The sequence below is a fragment of the Microtus pennsylvanicus genome, chromosome 7, assembly GCF_037038515.1.
Source record: "Microtus pennsylvanicus isolate mMicPen1 chromosome 7, mMicPen1.hap1, whole genome shotgun sequence".
NCBI lineage: Eukaryota > Metazoa > Chordata > Mammalia > Rodentia > Cricetidae > Microtus > Microtus pennsylvanicus.
The window spans coordinates 3,998,145-4,016,407 of record NC_134585.1 but is presented as its reverse complement, the minus strand read 5'-3'; the positions used below and the strand labels follow the sequence as shown (position 1 = coordinate 4,016,407).

General features: G+C 58.6%; 2 protein-coding genes across 3 annotated transcripts in view; both read left to right on the top strand.

The window, feature by feature from the left end:
* The first annotated feature begins 4,492 nt into the window (after window positions 1-4,492).
* On the top strand, window positions 4,493-15,582 carry LOC142853568 (uncharacterized). Its single transcript, XM_075978727.1, has 3 exons — window positions 4,493-4,630; window positions 4,778-5,501; window positions 15,445-15,582. The coding sequence occupies exons 1-3, from the start codon at window positions 4,493-4,495 to the stop codon at window positions 15,477-15,479; spliced, it is 897 nt and encodes a 298-aa protein (XP_075834842.1). The 3' UTR covers window positions 15,480-15,582.
* Grm4 (glutamate metabotropic receptor 4) overlaps window positions 15,445-18,263 on the top strand; it is a 76,476-nt gene continuing 73,657 nt past the window's right edge. Inside the window, exon 1 of one of the 2 annotated variants that reach the window (XM_075979653.1) lies at window positions 15,445-16,329. In XM_075979653.1, the coding sequence (XP_075835768.1) occupies window positions 15,811-16,329 (519 nt within the window). In that variant the 5' untranslated portion in view covers window positions 15,445-15,810. The remainder of the gene's footprint in view (window positions 16,330-18,263) is intronic. The other variant, XM_075979654.1, reaches the window with a different exon arrangement.

The window sequence follows — 18,263 nt, the reverse complement described above, 5'->3', positions numbered from 1 at the left end:
GGTCCAAACACGCATCCGAACAGGAGGGGAAATGCCGTTTCAGAGGCAGGGAGGGCTTCAGTAAGTCAGGTGTGAGAAGTCAGGCATGCACTGGGGTGGGGTGTGGGAGGGCCCCGGTGCTCAGTGGACCCCTTCCTAGGACCCGGGGTCGATCTGTGTGCCACACGGGCCTAATGACTTTAACCTGGCTTCGGAGCATCTGTTTCTGAGTGGGTGATTACACAAATCCCCTGCTGCAGGTTGTCAGGGAGTGGCTGGCTTGTGTGGTCTTAGCAGTGCACCTGAAGGCACACAAACTTTCTCTTCTGGTACCCAGTAACACAACTGTCCCAGCTCAGCTCCATTCCTCTGCAGGCATGTTCCTACTCCTCCTTCCTGTCCCCCTCTTTTTCCATTGTGGGGGCCTCATGCCCCTCTCCAGCTGGTTGAAAGTCTATTAATATTTCAGTTTGATGAATTAGAGATTCTTTCCTACCCTCCTTCTGATGTCCCAGGAGGGAATTAAGAGCGCATCCGATCCAATCAAATGCCATTAGAATGCAGCCCACGGGGTAGGCACTGGCAGTGCAAGCCTTTCTTCCCCAGCCTGCTTTGTTTTGGGGGTCTGCACTGTGGCGGAGTGGCCAACAGAGAGAGCACCCGGAGGAGTAAGGGAACCGTGGCAGGGTGACTGAGAGGCAGCAGCCGGAGGCAGGGAGGAGAAAGAGGTAATCTGGGGCTGGTGGGGAGAGGGTGCGTGTCCCTGCAGCTGTGACCTCAGCCCCTCAGCTCTGCTCCCTGCCAGGACACAGTACCCTCCTGTTCACCTCCACGGGGATTTTTTTTCTGGGTCAGTCCAGTGTTTCGGTGTTCTGTGCTCTGTGCTGAAGGTAAGCTTTGAGCAGGGTGGAGAGCTCCAGATAAATCTGGATCGATGGCCTCCTCCAGGCTCTGGCAGTGAGCTGTCCCAGGGGCATTTCCAGCTTTCTGTCCATCCTGGTCCTCCACACGGAGGGAGCCATTGTCCAGCAGCTTCCTAAATAGGCCAGGGCTGTAGTGTGGTGGGGGCAGTTGACAGAGGGGGCCCCCAACCATCCATTGGCTAGGCTGTGTGGCTGGAGGACAAGGGTCCCCAGGCCCAATCATGGGGTCTCTTATGCCTGTTCCTTCCTTTTCTCCCCATGCAGTCGAGTGTGTGGCTGTATTATTACTCCCAGTTGATAACCAAGGCTGGGACGGCCCCAGGAAGGGCAGTCGGCCTCAGACAGTGCTGGGCTGGGACAGAAGCCCAGAGTCCTAAGGTATGGGCGGCAGATAGTGCAGGAAAAGGTCCAGATGGGAGACCGGATGAAGGGGACTTCCGTGGTCCTGGGAAGCCGGGCACTGCTTCCAGGTCCCTCCCTCTTCCCCACCTTATCTGGCAGGCCTGTGCATCAGGACAGCTAGGAGGCTGGATGGTGCTCTCTTGTGCCCGTCACCTGGTAGCTCTCTTTGGTGCCCGAGGCCCTGCCACTCAGCCGAAGGAGCCACAGAGTGGCTGGCCACCAGGCTGAGGGCGGGAGGAGCTTTTAAATGTTAATTGTATTTTGACATCTGGGCTTGTGACATCCATCCTAATGACATTTGGCTCGCAGCTGACAGCCCCTGGACATGTGGGGAGAGCAATGATAAGTAGTTTTAAATTGCAGAGTGGCAAAGAAGCTGGAAAATCCTGAGTCTTGAGAAAAAAGAGAGGGAAGGCGGAGGCGAGCAGAAAGGAGCAGGGTAGGAGAGCCGCTCACTGCTGAGCGCCACCTGTATGCACGGAGCACCCACTGTAGAACTGAATGTTGGCAGAATCAAAGGCCTTTGGAGGGTTCAGGTGTGTCCAGCTGTGTTTGCCACACGCCACATCTGGAGCTGTTTTCTTAAGCCTTTGCATCTTTCAAGGCTTCATTCAAACTCTCCCTGCTCCTGAGGCCTCATTCCCAGAATCCTTAGGTGTGAGACAGTAGATGTTCCATAAAAGGTCTAGGTCCTTGAGAGCCTGGGGACCGCTGCCTCCTCTCGAGATCTCACTTGGTCTTCTCTAGGCCGCTGTGCCATGGCTGCTGAGGCAGGCCACCCCTGCTCCCAGCCTCCCCTGCTTTTCCTCCCTCATCAGAGGGAAACTGAGGCTGAGGAAAGAATCAGATGCTTCTCTTTCAGACCAGGAGACTCTGGAGCAGCAGTTGCGGAGAAGTGCTGGCCTGGGGGCCCCTTCGCTCCCCTTGCCTCCCTGCCCAGAGCTCCTCCTGCCCTGATCCCTGTGCACAGCCTTCTTGCTAGTGGCAGCGGACACAGGCCCTTGCCACCCCCGACTGCTGGTTCTGCCTCCCCTTGCCATGCTTCAGGTGCTAAGGGGCACCTGGCACGTTGCTGAATTGCAGCCCATCCTGATCGTCCTGTGGTGGCTTCGCAGAGGTGTGTTTGACACCCTCTTGTCCCACCTTGTCCCACTTTGTGCTGTTAGCCAGTCAGAGCAGATGGAAATTGTGGGTCTGAGTGTCAGGGGCACACTGGGAGCCTGGATGGCATGTTAGGGGCACACAGGCATTTAAGGGACCAGGCGGGACTGGAAGTTGGAAGGCTAACATGGTGACAGTCTACGGGAGACCTGTGGACGGTGTGGACGCCATGTTGGTGACACTCCTGTCCTGTAGTCACGGAGCTGCAGGAGGCTCAGAGAGCGGCCTTCAGCCGGGTTCTCTCAGTACAGGGGGCCCAGCCCTGTCCCCCTCCTTTCCAGTCTGGTCCAACTCTGAGGTTCAGAGGGTCTGCAATTGGTCTTCAGGGGCAGCAGTTTGAGTGCAGGCTTGGAGATGTGGGTCCAGCAGAGGCCGCAGGTCACTGGAGGTCACTTCCTCCACAGTGCCTGTCTTCCTGGCAGAAGCCACCATGGAAGTTCTCTGAAGGGCATGTTTGTCTCTCTCCATGACCAAACCAGTCAGGCCAGCAGGGGCCCATGTCTGATGGGGGAGTGCTCTGGGCTTTGGTGGTCTGAGGTGTCATGGCTACCGGGCAGATCTCCTCTCTGCTGGGGACCTACCTCCGGCCCAGCCACAGACTCGGCATCTGCCAGCAACCGTTTCTTTTTTTAATCTCTGAAAAAAACCACAGCCTGCCCAGGCTTTAGCAACACAGCTGGTGGCGGATGGGGGATAATTATGGCCAGAGAGGAGGCAACACTGGGGGCAGGAGTAGGGAGTGGCTGAGAGTAGTAGTTTTGGGTCTATTAAACCATAGCCTGTGTTATTTTCAGTTCTATCTGCCCGTCCAACCAAAGGAGGAGGGGATTATGTTCTGTATAGGAAGTGCTGTGGCTCCCACTTACAGGAGCCCAGAGAGGCAGCCAGTGCCGTGGACTCAATTCCCTCTATGCTGGCTTTGTAGGAGGGCCCAGGGCTGGGACAGCTTGGAGATGGGTGCCTGGGTACAATGGGTGGAGGAGCCCCTGACTCCAGTTCCTCACAGACCACAGCCATGCACACGGCTGCAGCGGAATTCCGCCGCCTTTGCGTCTGTAGTTGGAGGTGCAGGCTGCTGAGGTCACCAGTGGCTCTGTCTGTGTCTGCCCGTGAAGCAGGGTCCCCGGTGTCAGTCACACACAGACAAAGCAAAGATGAATAAACAATCTGGCCACTCCCATCAGAGACTCCAGACTGGCTGGGTCATTACCTGGGACAGCAAGGAGAGAACACGGTTTGCCAATAGTTATTCATTCACCAAACACTCCTAAGCTCACCGTGGTCCAGGCTCGGTGCCAGGCACTGCGTGAAAGATGGTTAACAGATACAGCACGGGCCTTCATCGTCTTCAGAGTTGGAGGTGCATAGCAGGCACTGGAAGGGACTCAGGGAGGGAAGCAGACAGAACACAGGGGCTCAGTCCTTGCTCTCCCAAGACTCCCTAGCGTTCCTCTAGAGTCATTGGAAATCAGGGGTGCAGCAGCCAGGATAGCCGAATGCCCAAGGCCTGGTGGCTCTCTGCATGAGAGCCAGGGTGAAGGAGGCCCCTGACCCTCCCCAGCTCTGTTAGCCACCCTCTCCCCAGTCTTCCCAGGACAAGGCTGGGCACTTCTCTGGGCTCTCAAGGAAGCCGGCTCTGTACTCTGGGCTCAGCGTTTGCCGGTCTACAGGACTGCTTGGTTTGTACCTGGCTTCCTCAGCCGGCCTCTGATGCACCCTTTCGGGATCACCAAAGCCCATGAAAGGGAAAGGGGGCAGCCAGCTATCAGCTTCTGGGGCTGAGGGACTGTTCTTGGGGCTAGCTCCAGGCCACCTGTTACACCGTGTTCAGTGGGTGCGGCCCTGAATTGCTAGCCTGGTCTGGGGGCACAGAATTGCTAGGGGTTCTAAGAGTGCTCACAGGCCATGAGACCTGGGGCAGGAGGAGCCGCCTCTCTGGGCCTCAGTTTCCTTCTTCGGCATGCTTGTGACAGGAGTGTGTAAATGAGCATGCCACAGGGGGGCATATGCCACGTGTGTGCTCGGCTATGAGAAGCGGCCCTGCGGGTGGGGGTTCCAGTGACGCACCGGGTGGGTGTAGTGCGCCCCTCTACGTCCCTGAGCTCTGCTGTACTTTGCCGGGTATGCGCCGGGAAGCTGGGCTCCCTGACCCTCAACCTGTGGGGGTGAGGAGGGGTCTCCGCCATGTCTTTGGGGTGCAGGGGGTGGTGAGCTGGCGCGTGCATGGGGCTGAGGGGTAGGAGGGGAGGCTTCCTGGAGCGGGTGACAAACGGGTGCGGTGGCAGCGGGAGCCTCGGGCGGGGCGGGCGTAGAGGGGTGGCGAGTCCCAGCTTCCGGAGGTGGAGGTGCAGGTGTGTGTGTCGGGGTGGGGGGGGGAGGACCCGGGCGCTCGCTCTTTAAAAGGCTGGCGGAAGTGTGGCGCGCTCTACCCGCACTCGCAGCGCAAACTTGCGGGCTGGGCTCGCGCGTGCGGTGCGGCAGGGCGGTGGGCGCCGGGAGCGGTGCGGCCCCCTCGGCCCTCGGCCCGCGCTCCCGGCGCTCGCGCCCCTCCCGCGCCGCCCGGCTCCCCGTGCCTGGCTCGCACGCTCTCATTTTCTCCCCGCCGCTGCCGCCGCTGCTGCCGCTGCCGTCAGGTGCCTGCACCCCGGCCGGCTGCGCTCGCTCGCTCCGCAGCCCCGAGCCTCGGCGCACGCAGCGCCCCGCACCGCCTCGCCCGCGTTCTCGGGCTCGGCGGCGGCGGCGGCAGTGGCGGCAGCAGCAGCGGCACGGTGGCGGCCGCTCCCAGCTCCAGCTTTCCGGGAGCTGCCGCCGAACGCCGCGCGCTGCTCCGGGGCTCCGGCCAAAGCGGCCGCCAGCTCCTCCCCGCCGCGCCCGGGACTGCCGGCGGCTCCGCGCCCGCCGTGGTCCGCAGCGTCAGCGCCGCCCGCCCTGGCCCGGGCTCCCGGCACCGAGAGCAGCTAGCGGCTGGCCTCCGCCTCCCTGCGCTTCCCGGGCGCAGCCGACCCCCGGCCGCCGCGTTCACCTCGCCGATGCGCGGTGAGTTGTGGTCCGAGAGAACGGGCGGAGGGGACTATGCCCTCCGGTCTCCGGGAGCGCGGGCTGCGGTGGGGACCCCAGCATTTGGGGAGGTGGCCCCCGCGAGCTCCCTAGTTCCAGGAGGAGGGCTCGGGACCCGGGTACAAGGGCTCCTCTCCGGGCTGGGGCCGCCTCTCCGATGCCCCTCGGGGATGGGGCACAGCTGTCTGCGGATCTGGGGGAAAGTGGGGTGGGGGCTGCCCTGATGACAGGTGGAGTTGCCCCGATGGGGACGGCGACACCCGCGTGCTCCCTCTGCGGAAAGGCTAGGTGGTGGGGGCGCGGGCCAGGGTGTGCGCCTTTGCCCCGTGGTCCTCGGCCGGAGGGCAGCGCCAGCGCGGCACTAAGGCTCCCTTCTCTGAACCGCGTCCAGCCCCGGCACCACCTTCGCCACTGGCTGGAGCCCGAGCACCTCCCGCCCGAAGCAGCCGCCGTGGTTTGCGGTGGCGCTGCAGGTCTGGGGTCTCTCCACAGCTCCGGGACCTGGTGTCAGGTTTTCTTAACACTTGGAATCATACCATCCCCGAAACCCTGGTGAACCGAGAGTCTCTAAGGAATCTGTGTGAGCGCTCGTGTGGCGGGGGAGGTTCCTGCTCCGGGGTCGGATCCCCGAGCCCGGGCAGCCGTGTCCCCTCCCCGCGCGGGGGCGGGGCCGAGGTGGAGGCCCGACTGTGCGCTGCGCCCCCGCACCTCGCGCTGCGAGGCTGTTTGTGCTGAGCTGGGGCAGCAGTACGGCGGCGGGGAGTCCTGAGCCCAAAGGACGAGCGCCCTCTGCCCCTGGCCCTGGGCGACACTCGCAGACAATCTTTTCTGCAGGGGGCACCTGGTTTCTTCTTGCTTCGTTTACTACTCCTACCCCTGACTAGGGAGAAAACTGGCTTTTGGTGGCACCCTCTGAGCTGGGCTTTCAGGGCTAGGGTACCCCAAGTCACATGTGTGGCAGTGTGGTAGCCGTCCTGCTGTGAGTCTGTCGGCAGGCGTGTGTGTATGTGTGCTCACAGTCACCCGCTCTCTCTGGATGTTGGACTTAGGGCAGACAGGCAGGCCAGTACTCTGAGGGTGTCCCTTCTGAGCACCTCAGGCCGCTGGAGCGTTTCTGCAGCGGAACCTAACATCTAACCAGCCCTGGGGAGAGGACTTCCCTTCTCCCTTCTCAAGCCAGCTCTCTACCTCTCAGGGTGTCTTGGTCTTGGCCCTCTTTCCCCTGGGCTCAGTTCCCCTGTGCACGGGAGGAGGTGACAGGCCTTTGGTGAGGAGCCGAGAACTCTTGGGAGCTTTCCTGGGCTTCTATAGGAGCTCAGAGATGGGAGGTGGGGCAGGGGACAATTGGATTACAGAGGACCAACACAGGCGGGGTGTGTGTGGGGCGGGCACAGAGGACCAGCACAGACAAGTGTGGGGGGTCACAGAGGACCAGGACAGGCCGTGGGGTGGGGGTCACAGAGGACCAGCACAGGCCATGGGGTGGGGGTCACAGAGGACCAGGACAGGCCGTGGGGTGGGGGTCACAGAGGATCAGGACAGGCCGTGGGGTGGGGGGTCACAGAGGACCAGCACAGGCAGTGGGGGGGTCACAGAGGATCAGGACAGGCGGTGGGGGATCACAGAGGATCAGGACAGGCCGTGGGGTGGGGGGTCACAGAGGATCAGGACAGGCCGTGGGGTGGGGGGTCACAGAGGACCAGCACAGGCAGTGTGTGAGTGTGTGTGTGTGTGTGTGTGTGTGTGTGTGTGTGTGTGAATTACAGAGGACCAGGACAGGCAGTGGGTGGGGGGGTCACAGAGGATCAGGACAGGCCCTGGGCAGGCTGTAGGGGGCTGTGGGCATTAGTTCTCAGCAGAAGACTGCTTCCTGAAGTAGGCCCCAGCCTTGATCAGATTCTTGCCCTGGGGGATGGTGCCCTCCCATCTCTTCTCAGCCCTAAGCTGCATGCCTTGCCAGCCCCCTCCCTGGGGAAAGACGGCTACCATTTTCCTGGATTTTTCTCACCTGCCTCTCCTGCACCCTGAAAGTTGGCAGTGGTTAGCCTAGAGGGACATTCCATGAATGGTGGACTTCCCAGCAGGTTCAGAGAGGGCTCACATAGAACAGACCCGCAGCAGGAAGGACTGTAGAAACAGGCCAGGAGCTGGGCAGATTTCCTGGTCTTGGCCTAGCTGAGGATCCTCCCCTCCTCTGACCTGTATCATGGCTTCTGCATCTTTCTGTTGGAGGCATGGTGTCTCCAGGAGCTTGGCAGTCATCCTGTGACTGAATGGTTTGCTGGCCAGAAGAGCCTGGAAGGCTCTGCACAGCTTTGTCCCTGTCCCGAGGCCTCCACAGCCCCACCTTGGGGCTGCTGGACCATCCCTACCCCTCCGCAGGGCCAGCTGCCGGGAAGACGTGGAGCAGAACCTATGGACCCCAGAGCCTTGTAATTACAGCTGACAGGCCTGTCCTCTTCCTGGGAGCTCAGGCAGCCCCTAATTACCACCCACCCCAAGACATCTGCCTACCCCTGCTGTCCTCCTCCTCACGGCCCAGAACCCAACTTTCCAGTGGGCAGGCCCTGCTGGGAGACTGGGCAGCTGGGCTGGCAGCTCCTGCCACTGGAAGGTGGTTTGCACACTTCTGCTGAGCCCACCTCGTGCCACCTGGAGAAGAAGCAGAGGAGCTTGGGGTGGGGACAATAGCTTCCTGTCACTCCCAAGAGTGCCAGCTCTGCCCTAGTCAGCTGGGGTCACCAGGCAATGGACTGATAGGAAACAGGAGGATGGCTCATTTGGCAAGCCTCAGGTTCTGAGTTTGGGTGCTGGCACCTGGGTGAGCAAGCCATGTGGTGATGTACCTGTGATCCGGCACTGGGGAGGCAGAGGCAGGTCATGGCTCAGCCAGCCTAGCCTAACCATATGGGCTTCCTAGTCAGTGAGGAAGAGCCTGTCTCAATGAATAGGGAGGAGAGGAACTGAGGGAGACAGCTGTCGTCCACGTCTGGTCTCCATATGTGCACAAGTGTGCACGCGTATGTGCACCACCCATAGACAACATAGATCACTACTATTCTGTGCACACAGCAGGACTGGGAGATATCCCTGCCTGGGCCCTCGGAGAGCAGGCTGTCTCCCCCCGTCCTGTGCACCTGCTCTCTATGCAGTAACACCTCCCTCCAACCTCGCCCTTTGCTCCCTCCCCAGGCTCTGGTTCCTCTCTCTGAGCAGCTTTGCTCCTGCAGGGAAGGGGGTGAAAAGGACCCCAAGAGAAGCAATTGCTGGGCTAGCCCAAAGCAGCCATCCTCTCTGAGCCCTGTGAGGCTGCAGGCCGAGAGAGGCTGCTCTGCCTTCCCCCGGTCCTCTGGCTTCTCGGTAACACCAGCACACCGAAGAGAGGACAAGTGACCCTAAATGAAAGCTGATCCCTCCCATCCAAGTGTCATCCCATGAACGTCACTGCACCTCAGTCTCATGGTGGCAGCCAGGTGTTAATATGTGTATACACGCAGATATTAAATGAATTGGGTAACTTGGCGGATAATGGCATTATCAGGACCCTGTTCAATTAAAGCAGATAATATCTGCAGTAATTGGAAAATGACAGCCCATAATGACAGCCTGTGCCATTTTAGGCCTTAGCGAGACAGTCTAGTTAAGCTGTTCCTCTCCTGGAGAAGGTAAGGCCACAATCATTGGGCTGAGAGTGATAACTATGGGGCCAGGAGAAACCAGCGGCTGCTTCTATGGGTTGTGCCAAGGCATGAGTGTGTGTGTGAGTGTGTGTGTGTGTGTGTGTGTGTTGGGGGGGCATGGGACCAGAGTTCCTCACATTCTTAGGTGACAGAAACCAGCCCTTGTACCTACTGGTTGAGGTAGGACTTCTAGGTAAAACAAAAATCTCTGCCCCGGATGCAGAGCCATCTTTAGGTTCAAATATAGAGATGAGAGTCAGGGACTCAGCCTGAATTCTGCAGCTGCTGCCAGCACTGTCTGTCACTGTTATCAGCATGGCCACTTATGGTCCATGGCCTTTGTGTGGCTGGCCTAGGGATGGAGTCTTGTTCTTGGATGTGGCCATGTCTGTAGCTCTGCGACAGGATGATTCAGATTGCGCTGAGCACCCTGCTCCAGGCAGTACTTGGGCCTGGGGCATTGAGTTTAGGGAGAGGACAGGACAAGGAGGGGGCACTGTCAGGGCCTCGGCAGCACCAGCTGTCGGCTCAGACACCCGTGCGCTTGGGTCTTGTGCAGGGAGGGCTAGGGACCCTAGCGAGGAGATGGGGAGATGAGACGGGGAGGAGAGGGCTGGGCAGTGGGTCCTGGGCCTGAAGGTGGAGGAGGCAGCATGGACTTCGATGCCCCAGAGAAGGTGGCACTGTAGGCAGGACGGATGGCTGATGTCCTGAGCTTTGGTGACACGCTGAACTGGAATGGCCCTTTCTGCTGATATGGGCAGCTGTGGCCTGCACAGGTAGCTGTCCTTCTGGGCCTCAGGTTTCTTTCTCATCTTGTCACTGGGCTCAAAGCCCCCATTTCTCTTTCTGAACAGTAGCCGTGGAGTCTGACTTGACCTTAGCCAGTCACCCTCTCTGACTATGTCCTCCCACCCCCTGGCAATCCCTCTGCCTCCACCCTGTCCTCTTGCGCTTCCTTGACAAAAAGGTAAGCACCATCCGTGGGGCCTTTGTCCCTGTGGTCCCCATCCTGGCTTCTGCTCCAGAAGCCCACAGGGCTAATCTGTCCCTGTTTTACTTTCTGTTTGAATGCAATTCCTCAGAGAAACTTCCCCCATGATCCTCTCCCCAAAGGGCTCTTGCAGGTACCTTCCCTGGCCCCCTGCAATGCTGTGTGGCTCTTGTGGGTACCCTTCCCTGACCCCCCCCCCAGTGCTTCGTGTCTCTTGTGTCCCCTTCATCTCCACTCAGCTGCACAGGTATGTGTGCCTGAGTCTTAGCGGGGCAGAGCACCCTGACTGATGGGATGGTCATGGCAGAGGGGACCGCAGTCTGTGCTTGGCCACACATGAGGGTCCCAAGGGTTTGGTTGAAGGGCTGAGTCCCCCTCTGTGGACGGCAGGCGATGCTGCAGACTGTCCTGGGCTCTGCCTCAGTGGAGCTGCATGGCTGACTCTGGGCGGGGACCTGTCTCTGCCTGTCATTGATTGAGCGTGTTATTTTGTCTTCTGAACCGTGGATGAAGCGCAGGAGATGTAAAGGAGCTGGTCACATGGGCCCCGAGTGTGCCACAACCCCCAGCATCAGCTTCAGCATGAGCGAGGCTGTAATATCTGCTTCAGGATTTCCTGGGGGAGGAGGGCTCCCGGCTGCCTCTGGGAAGGCAGAAGTACAGGACCTCGGATGCCATGTTTTCCTTTTCTGAATTCCCACCGATGTTAAGCTGAGGAGTTACTTCCTGTGTCCTCTCCACCTCCTTCCACACGTTTCTGCCGGGCTTCCCGACAACCTCTGGATCAGACCTGTGCTCTTGCAGAACCTGAATGGATGGGTGCCTGCAGGTGTGGACTGTTTTAGAACTTGGTGGGTTCCCGGTCTGGGGGCTTCAGCTATTTGGGTTGGGGGCTTCTAGAGTTGGGCACCAGCATGACACTCCCAGTTGCCAGCCTGTGGCTGTGGGGATGCTGAGGCACCCAGAGTTTCTCTGTAGAATAAATCTCGGACAGCTGGGTGGGTGGAAAGTTCCAGTTGCCTCGATGCCTTGGCCTTGCCAGTCAGTCCTGTTTACAGCCTGAAAACCCACTGCAAGATCCACTTTTAGAACTAGCGGTGTTATTGTATTACAGGGTCTTGTGAATACAGAGCCGGGCCCTGGGGAGCAGTGCAGGCCCCTGGGGAGCAGTGCAGGCCCCTGGGGAGCAGTGCAGGCCCCTGGGGTTTGTCCCTTTACAGCATCCATTCTTTATACCATGCTGAGAATATAGGGCTGGTATGCCAGGGAGCAGAGGCCATGGAGGCACAGACTCCTCGTGGGAGGCTGTGTGCCAGGTGGGTTGCGAAGCTGTTCTCAGACAGGCAGGGTTATTGTGGACTTACTGCTGGCCAGGGGAGATTTTGAGTGGCCTGCTTCTTGTGCCTGGGCACAGGTCATGTCCCTTAGGGAGGGTACTGACTCACAAGCCGATCTTTTGCTGGGTGGTGGAGAGAGACTCAGGCAGCAAGAGGGGAGAGGCCTCTGGTTCCCCTTCGTTTTGTCTGTTTGGTCCCCGCTCAGCCATTCACAGTCTCTAGCTTCTGAGCACCTGGCTGGATGGAAACCAGAGGTATCCAAGGTGGGGCAGGTCACGAGGTGATGGAGCTAGGCTCAGGAGGGCTGACGGTATGGAAAACCTCTAGTTTTCCCTATGGCACCCCAGGGATGGCTTGGTCCTCCGAGTGCCCATATCTTTCCTAGGGCACAGCCCTCAGAGGATCAAGTATAATGATTCTCACCTTGTCTTGTGACGAGGTACGCGGTTACCCCCATTTCCTGCCCTCGAGTCTGGTGTTTGGGTTTTGTTCTGTTTGGTTGGTTTAGAAGAGTGAATGGCAGCTCAGTGAAGGACGCCTGGAGTTTTGGTGAATCCTGGTTCTCCTGGAGTTTTGGTGAATCCTGCTTCTCCTGGCCTGGTTGTTGCTCTGTGCCCCAGTTCCTCCTGGACTGGGCCGTGCCTGGGCCGGAAGGACTGAGATCAGAACAGCATGATGGACCTGCTTTAGGGGACTCTGAGCTGCTGATGAGACAGTTGGTCCTCGCCCCTCTTGTTGTGCAGCCCTCCCCAAGTTACCTCTACACCCCCATTCCCTGAAGAGACTGCTCTGGAAAATGCCTGACTGTTGGCCCGTGAGCCAGTGCTCTATGGGGGAGGACTCTCTGCCTGACCGTTGGCCCGTGAGCCAGTGCTCTACGGGGGAGGACTCTCTGCCTGACCATTGGCCCGTGAGCCAGTGCTCTACGGGGGAGGATTCTCTGCTCTGCTCCTCCTCTAGTACTGCCACCGTCCACCCTGAATCCAGTGGGAGGGAGTAGGGAGGACTAAGCCAGGGATGGTGGGAAGGGAGAAGGGGAAGAGGAGGAGATGCTGGACTTGCAGCCATCCTGGTGGCTCCTTCTGCAGGGAGGTGCCCCTTGTTGCTCCGTTTGAGTTTCCCTGGCTATTTTGAAATGTGTGTGTGTGTGTGTGTGTGTGTGTGTGTGTGTGTGTGCGCGTGTGCAGAGTCCAAGGCCTGGAGAATGGACTTCAAAGATCCCCCTTCCCCTGCAGGTGGAGACAGATATCCCCAGGGATGTCTCTGCCTCCTTTCAGGGTATTTTTACTTCCCCCATGTTCCTGTTACAGCATCAAAAGATGGTGTGGACGCTGAAGGGGGTGCGTCCACCAATCCCCTAACAGGAACTGCAATCTGCCCCGAGGATCTGATATGGTCAGAGAGGAAGGAGCCCATGGGGCAGGTCTGGCAGCTGGAGAAGTTGCCTTTGGGGCTCCCGATTCTAGCCCTGCTTGTGTTGGGCCTGCTTCCCTCATGCCCTGATCATTCCCACATGTGGGCGGTGCGCTGAGCCTCCAGGAACTGCAGTGAGTCCTGGGAAAGGGCTTCAGGCCTGTTCAGGGCCACTGTCAGAAGCTGTGCCTGCATCAGTTGGCCCTGGTATGGCTCATACTCTTTTAGGGTGCCGAGCCCCCTCCATGTGACACTCATGGGAATGGCTGTGAACTCAGCAGGCCTGAGGGACTGCCCGCCACAGCAGTGGAGTGACCGGAGACACTCTGGATTCCTGGGCTCTGTGTGGCTCTCAGTCTACAGCTGCTCCCTCTGTGGGACGGGCTGAATGTTCCACCCCACTGCAGGGCAGTGTGCTGTGCTCCTCCACTGCCCTGTGGTTGTCTGAACTGCTCAGTAACCCCTTGGCAGTTGCTTGGCATGTCCATGCCCTGTTGGCACGCAGGTCATTACCCAAGGGGCCAGCATGGTGCCCAGACTAGAGCTTGCCCCACTGACCCCACTTACATATCTAAACACAAGAGAGACCCATGGGAGATGTGTCTACCTGGCAAGGCAGGGCAGGGCAGGGTTCTGGGACCCCCATGGTGACACCAATCTCTGTCCATCGGCTTGTGAACTGCCTAGTGCCCATGTAGCCATTCCCACAGTCACCTCGAAAGTGAGCATAAAGCCATTCTCATGAGGGGTGAGGGATGGCAGCTCTGAACAGAGATAGCCTCTGAACAGGATGCCGGCCGTGACTCTAGCCCTGGGTCCCTGGGTCTTGGAGAAGGTGGATCTTCCAGGTTCTCTATGTGTCCATTTCTAGACCTACACGTCTTGATGAGAGGGTTGTGGGATGCCTCTGGGCTACCAGTTCTCTGGTAGCGTGGCGCTAGGTGGAGTCCTTGCTAGAGGCTTGACTGCCAGTGGGAGATCTGAGGTCTGGTCTCATAGCTCAGGGGTGGAGAGCTTGCCTAGCTGTGCCAGACCCTGGGTTCAGTCCTATCCCCCAGCGCTCACTGTGAGGCTCCCAAGGCCAGAGAAGCTCAGTAGCTGGGCTGTAATTGGGTCTGCATCCTTTCATTCCCTCCCCTAGGGGCTTCAGTAGGTGAACCCGGTGAGTTGGGGAGGGGAGGCTCCCAGACCCCTGCTGGGCCTTGATGGAAGCACCCCATTTCTAGGGGGATGTTTTCCATCCAGATTCCAGCTCCTCCTCCAGTGCATGGGAAACTGAGGCACAGAGTAGCCAAATAGCTAGCTGGCGTTCACTTGACAAACCCTTGGAGAAGGGGTCTTGGGGTCGCCTCTTAGCCCAGCCCTGACTCAGCTATCAGCCATTTTCCTGGTGGCCCCTGAAGTAGAGGGGGAAGGCTGCTGGCTTTAGGGGGAAGGCTGGAGGGTGTGCACAAAATTCCCAGGGGAAATTAGCCCAAATTAGCTGTGAGCATGGGGAAGGGCTCTGTTTTCTCCTCTACCCTGCAGATAAATATTTAGGCACAACAATAACAACAGTGATGACAACCGGAGCCCCACTGGGGCAGATGGAGGACTGAGAAGACAGGCAGGGAGAGGGACAGGAGGGACCCCTGACTCTGCTTGGGCACTTGTGTGGCTGAAGTGGGGGACTGCCTCTGAACCCCAGATTCCCCCTTCTTCCCAATCTTTGGAGTTGCAGCTCCTGGCCTGGGCCCGGACAGCACTCTAGCCTTCTTGGACAGACCACTATCCTCCTGGGGTCTTGGCTTTTCCTTCCAGGACTCTGGGTCCCCTCAAAACTGCTATGTTTCTTATTTAGGGCTAAGGTGAGAAAGATCTGTGGGATTTGGCACAGACTTCTATCAGACCTCAATTTCTTTCTTTGTTTCTTTGTTTCTTTCTTTCTCTTTTTCTTTCTGTCTCTCTGTCTCTGTCTCTCTTTCTTTCCTCCTCCTCCTCTTTCTTCTTTTTGAGACAGATTTTCTCTGTGTAGCTTTGGAGGCAGTCCTGGAATGGAACTCGTTCTGTAGACCAGACTGGCTTTGAACTCACAGAGATTAACCTGCCTCTGCCTCCAGAGTACTTGGATTAAAGGCGTGCACTACCACTGCCTGGCCAGTTTCTTCATTCCTGTCATGAGGTTGAATTGACAGAATAGGTATCTTGCTATAGCTTCCCAGGGCATGCTGAGGAACCCATTCCTCCCCAGCCATGCTTGCTGTCCCTAGGAGTACTTTCTCAGAGGCCTGGCCTCTGAGGGCAATGGGTCCTGGCCAGCGAAGGTCTTTAAACATGACCCAGTTTTGGCTTCCAGCTCTGCATTTCCTCAGGAGCTGGGCCGCAGCAATGAAAATCAAGTGGAGATTTATGGCGTCTTTGGCGATAACCTCTGGGCTCCCTCTCCCAGGATTCTGATGAGGAATCAGAATAGTAAATGTCTTCCTTGGGCTGGGTTGATAGTCTCTCTCTCTTCCCAGGTTGGCGGCACTGGTCGGAGCTGTTTTCTCCTTGATGCTAAGATCCTGCCAGGATAGGAGCTCACTTCCCTTTCCACAGCCAGACGCGGCAATCTGGCTTGCAGAACATGGGGACAAGGATCTGAGATCTCCTGTAGCTCCGGCCACTTTCTGTCGTCTGGGGATTTGGCCTGTGTGGGCCACTGAGCTCCATTCAAGTATCAAAGAGGAGGAGGGCAGGCCTTTGGGATGGGCCAGTCCATTGGCCATCTCCAGCCCCCCTGCTGCTGAAGCTGCCCTGCTCATGCGCACCCAGGTCGTGGGACCCAGGGCCTGCCAGGGCTAGGAGTGGGGCCCACTCTTCATGGGTCTCTAGGCCTTCTCGACATGTCTGGGAAGGGAGGCTGGGGCTGGTGGTGGGCCCGGCTGCCCCTCTGCCTGCTCCTTAGCCTTTATGGCTCCTGGGTGCCTTCATCCCTAGGGAAGCCCAAGGGCCACCCCCACATGAACTCTATCCGCATTGACGGGGACATCACGCTGGGAGGCTTGTTTCCTGTCCACGGGCGAGGCTCTGAGGGTAAAGCCTGTGGGGAACTAAAGAAGGAGAAGGGCATTCACCGGCTGGAGGCCATGCTCTTCGCGCTGGACCGCATCAACAATGACCCGGACCTGCTGCCCAACATCACGCTGGGCGCCCGCATTCTGGACACCTGTTCCAGGGACACCCACGCTCTCGAGCAGTCACTGACCTTCGTGCAGGCGCTCATCGAAAAGGACGGCACTGAGGTCCGCTGTGGCAGCGGCGGCCCACCCATCATCACCAAGCCTGAGCGCGTGGTGGGCGTCATCGGGGCTTCAGGGAGCTCAGTCTCAATCATGGTGGCCAACATCCTCCGCCTTTTCAAGGTTAGTGTCCTCCACGGCCCAGGGTGCCTGGCCCACGACTCCTTCCTTCTCCTCTACCTGAGAATGGAGGCAGCCCTCTTGGCTCTGGAGCCTGATCCTGGGTCTGAAGGTTGCGTGCTGTGGCGTGAGGGTGGGGCTGAGGGATGAGGCTCGGCGCTGACCATGGTTCTGAAGCTGCACCAGCTCGGGCTCTGAACCTTTAGCCCCTGAATCTGGAGTGGGGCTGGAAGTGCGAAGGACACCAGAGAGGCAGACGGACAAATGGAGGACAGGGGATCGATGGAAGGGCAGACAGACAGAATGTAGGATGGAAACCACAATGTTGCAGATTGCCAGGGGGATAGAGCAAGACTTCTGTTTTGACATTGTTTCCAAATAATTGCAATTCCCGAGAAAGATTTGTTTTCTTCTGGTTAGTTGAGGAAGCCCCTGGTGGCCCTCCCAGCCCGCCCTTCAGTTCCAGCTAGAGAAGAGTGTCCTGGTTTTCGGTTGGGGGCGGGGTTGTGGGTACAGCGGGGGATGAAGCGAGGAAGGGGAAGCGGGCCTAGTCAACCGTAGCCTAGTTACCTGAACCTAACCTTGGCCTCCCTCCCATCCTCCCCTCTGCCCTCTGCCCTCCTCTTTTATGGTCCTTCTTATCTTCCTCCCAGCCCCTCCCTGCCCCCTCCACCACTTCCCTCCTTCTCTTCCCGGGGCAAGAGCTGCTGATTTGCAATTCAATTGGAGCCAAGTGCTTGCTAAGCTGCTAAAACAACTGAAAGCTACTGGGGAGAGGGAGAACGTTACGAGCATTTTACCAATAATTATGCACCAGCCCCCCCCCCACCCCCGAGCCTGCCTCCTTTGCTCTGTCTGTGGTGTGAGTGGTGGGGAGAGAGGGGGAGGGGGAGGAAGGGATGAGAAGAGGCCACTGGTCTCTCTGACTCTGACATCTGGGTCCCTTTGCCCTGGTCTCCAGAGCTTGCTGAGGCCTGGGAAAGGCTGTTTCAGCCACTTAGGATGGGGGGAGAGGAAGCCAGTGCCTCTCACCCGGATCTCATCTGTCTAACGCTGAGGAGACGTCGGTACTGGAATGGTGCTGTGTGTACTCCAGGAGGGGAGAAGAGAGAGGAAGGTCCCTTTTGGTGGGTAGAATTGAGCCGTGACTGGTCTCAGATACCCCACTACAGACTGCGTGCCCTGCCTCCCTCTGCAGCTATCATAAGTGTGTGTGCACACACGTATGCACCTGCTGTGCTCTCAGGATGGCCTTTTCCTGGGTGGTTTTACTTGATCTGGTGTAGGAACAGCAGGAACCTCTAAGGAGTCGATGTCCCTGCAGGGGACATTTCAGGGAGTCCCTAGGGACCTCATGATCCTGATCATCTCGTGGGTTCTCAGAGTACTGCGTTGGAGTGAACAGCCTGGTTGGGTCTTCCCAGGCCTCCAGCCTCAGGGAGAGGAGGGGACAATGGGAAAACTGGGGCTGGCTGTCCCAGGCCTATTCCACTGATGGCTGGGACAGCTGAGTCATTCAGGCCCTGCCAGGCCTGGGAGGGAGGCAGCCTGGGCCACCCAACTGTGCTCCCAGTGATGTTGGCCCAGCCCCCACTCTATGCAAGTGAGCCTTGCATGGAACCCTGAGACTCTTCTCCTGGTGCTCAAGAGAGAAGGGCCCCCCGACTTTCTGTGTGCTGAGCCCATAGAACGGTCTATCTGGGTGCTAGACTTCAAAGTACATTCACAGGACCACATATATCTGGGGGACAAGGTGCTCAAGGCCCCCCGAGGTGGGGGTGGCTGGTATTTCTGTGCTGTTCTGCCCAAGGATGGCACAGTTGGTGTGACAGGGGCCAGGGCTCAGGCCACCTTGGTTCCTGGTCAGGTGTGAAGAGGCCTGGCTGCCAGGCCTGCGCCTGCCTTGTGAGGTGGGCAGGCTGCATTGATTGCTGGTC

Excerpts from the sequence above, each read along its gene's own strand:
- LOC142853568 (XM_075978727.1), top strand. The coding sequence starts at position 4,493 with ATGAGAAGCGGCCCTGCGGGTGGGGGTTCCAGTGACGCACCGGGTGGG. Across the intron at positions 4,631-4,777 it reads CTGACCCTCAACCTGTGGGG|AGGGGTGGCGAGTCCCAGCT; the intron begins GTGAGGAGGGGT and ends GGGCGGGCGTAG. Across the intron at positions 5,502-15,444 it reads GTTCACCTCGCCGATGCGCG|GTTGGCGGCACTGGTCGGAG; the intron begins GTGAGTTGTGGT and ends CTCTCTTCCCAG.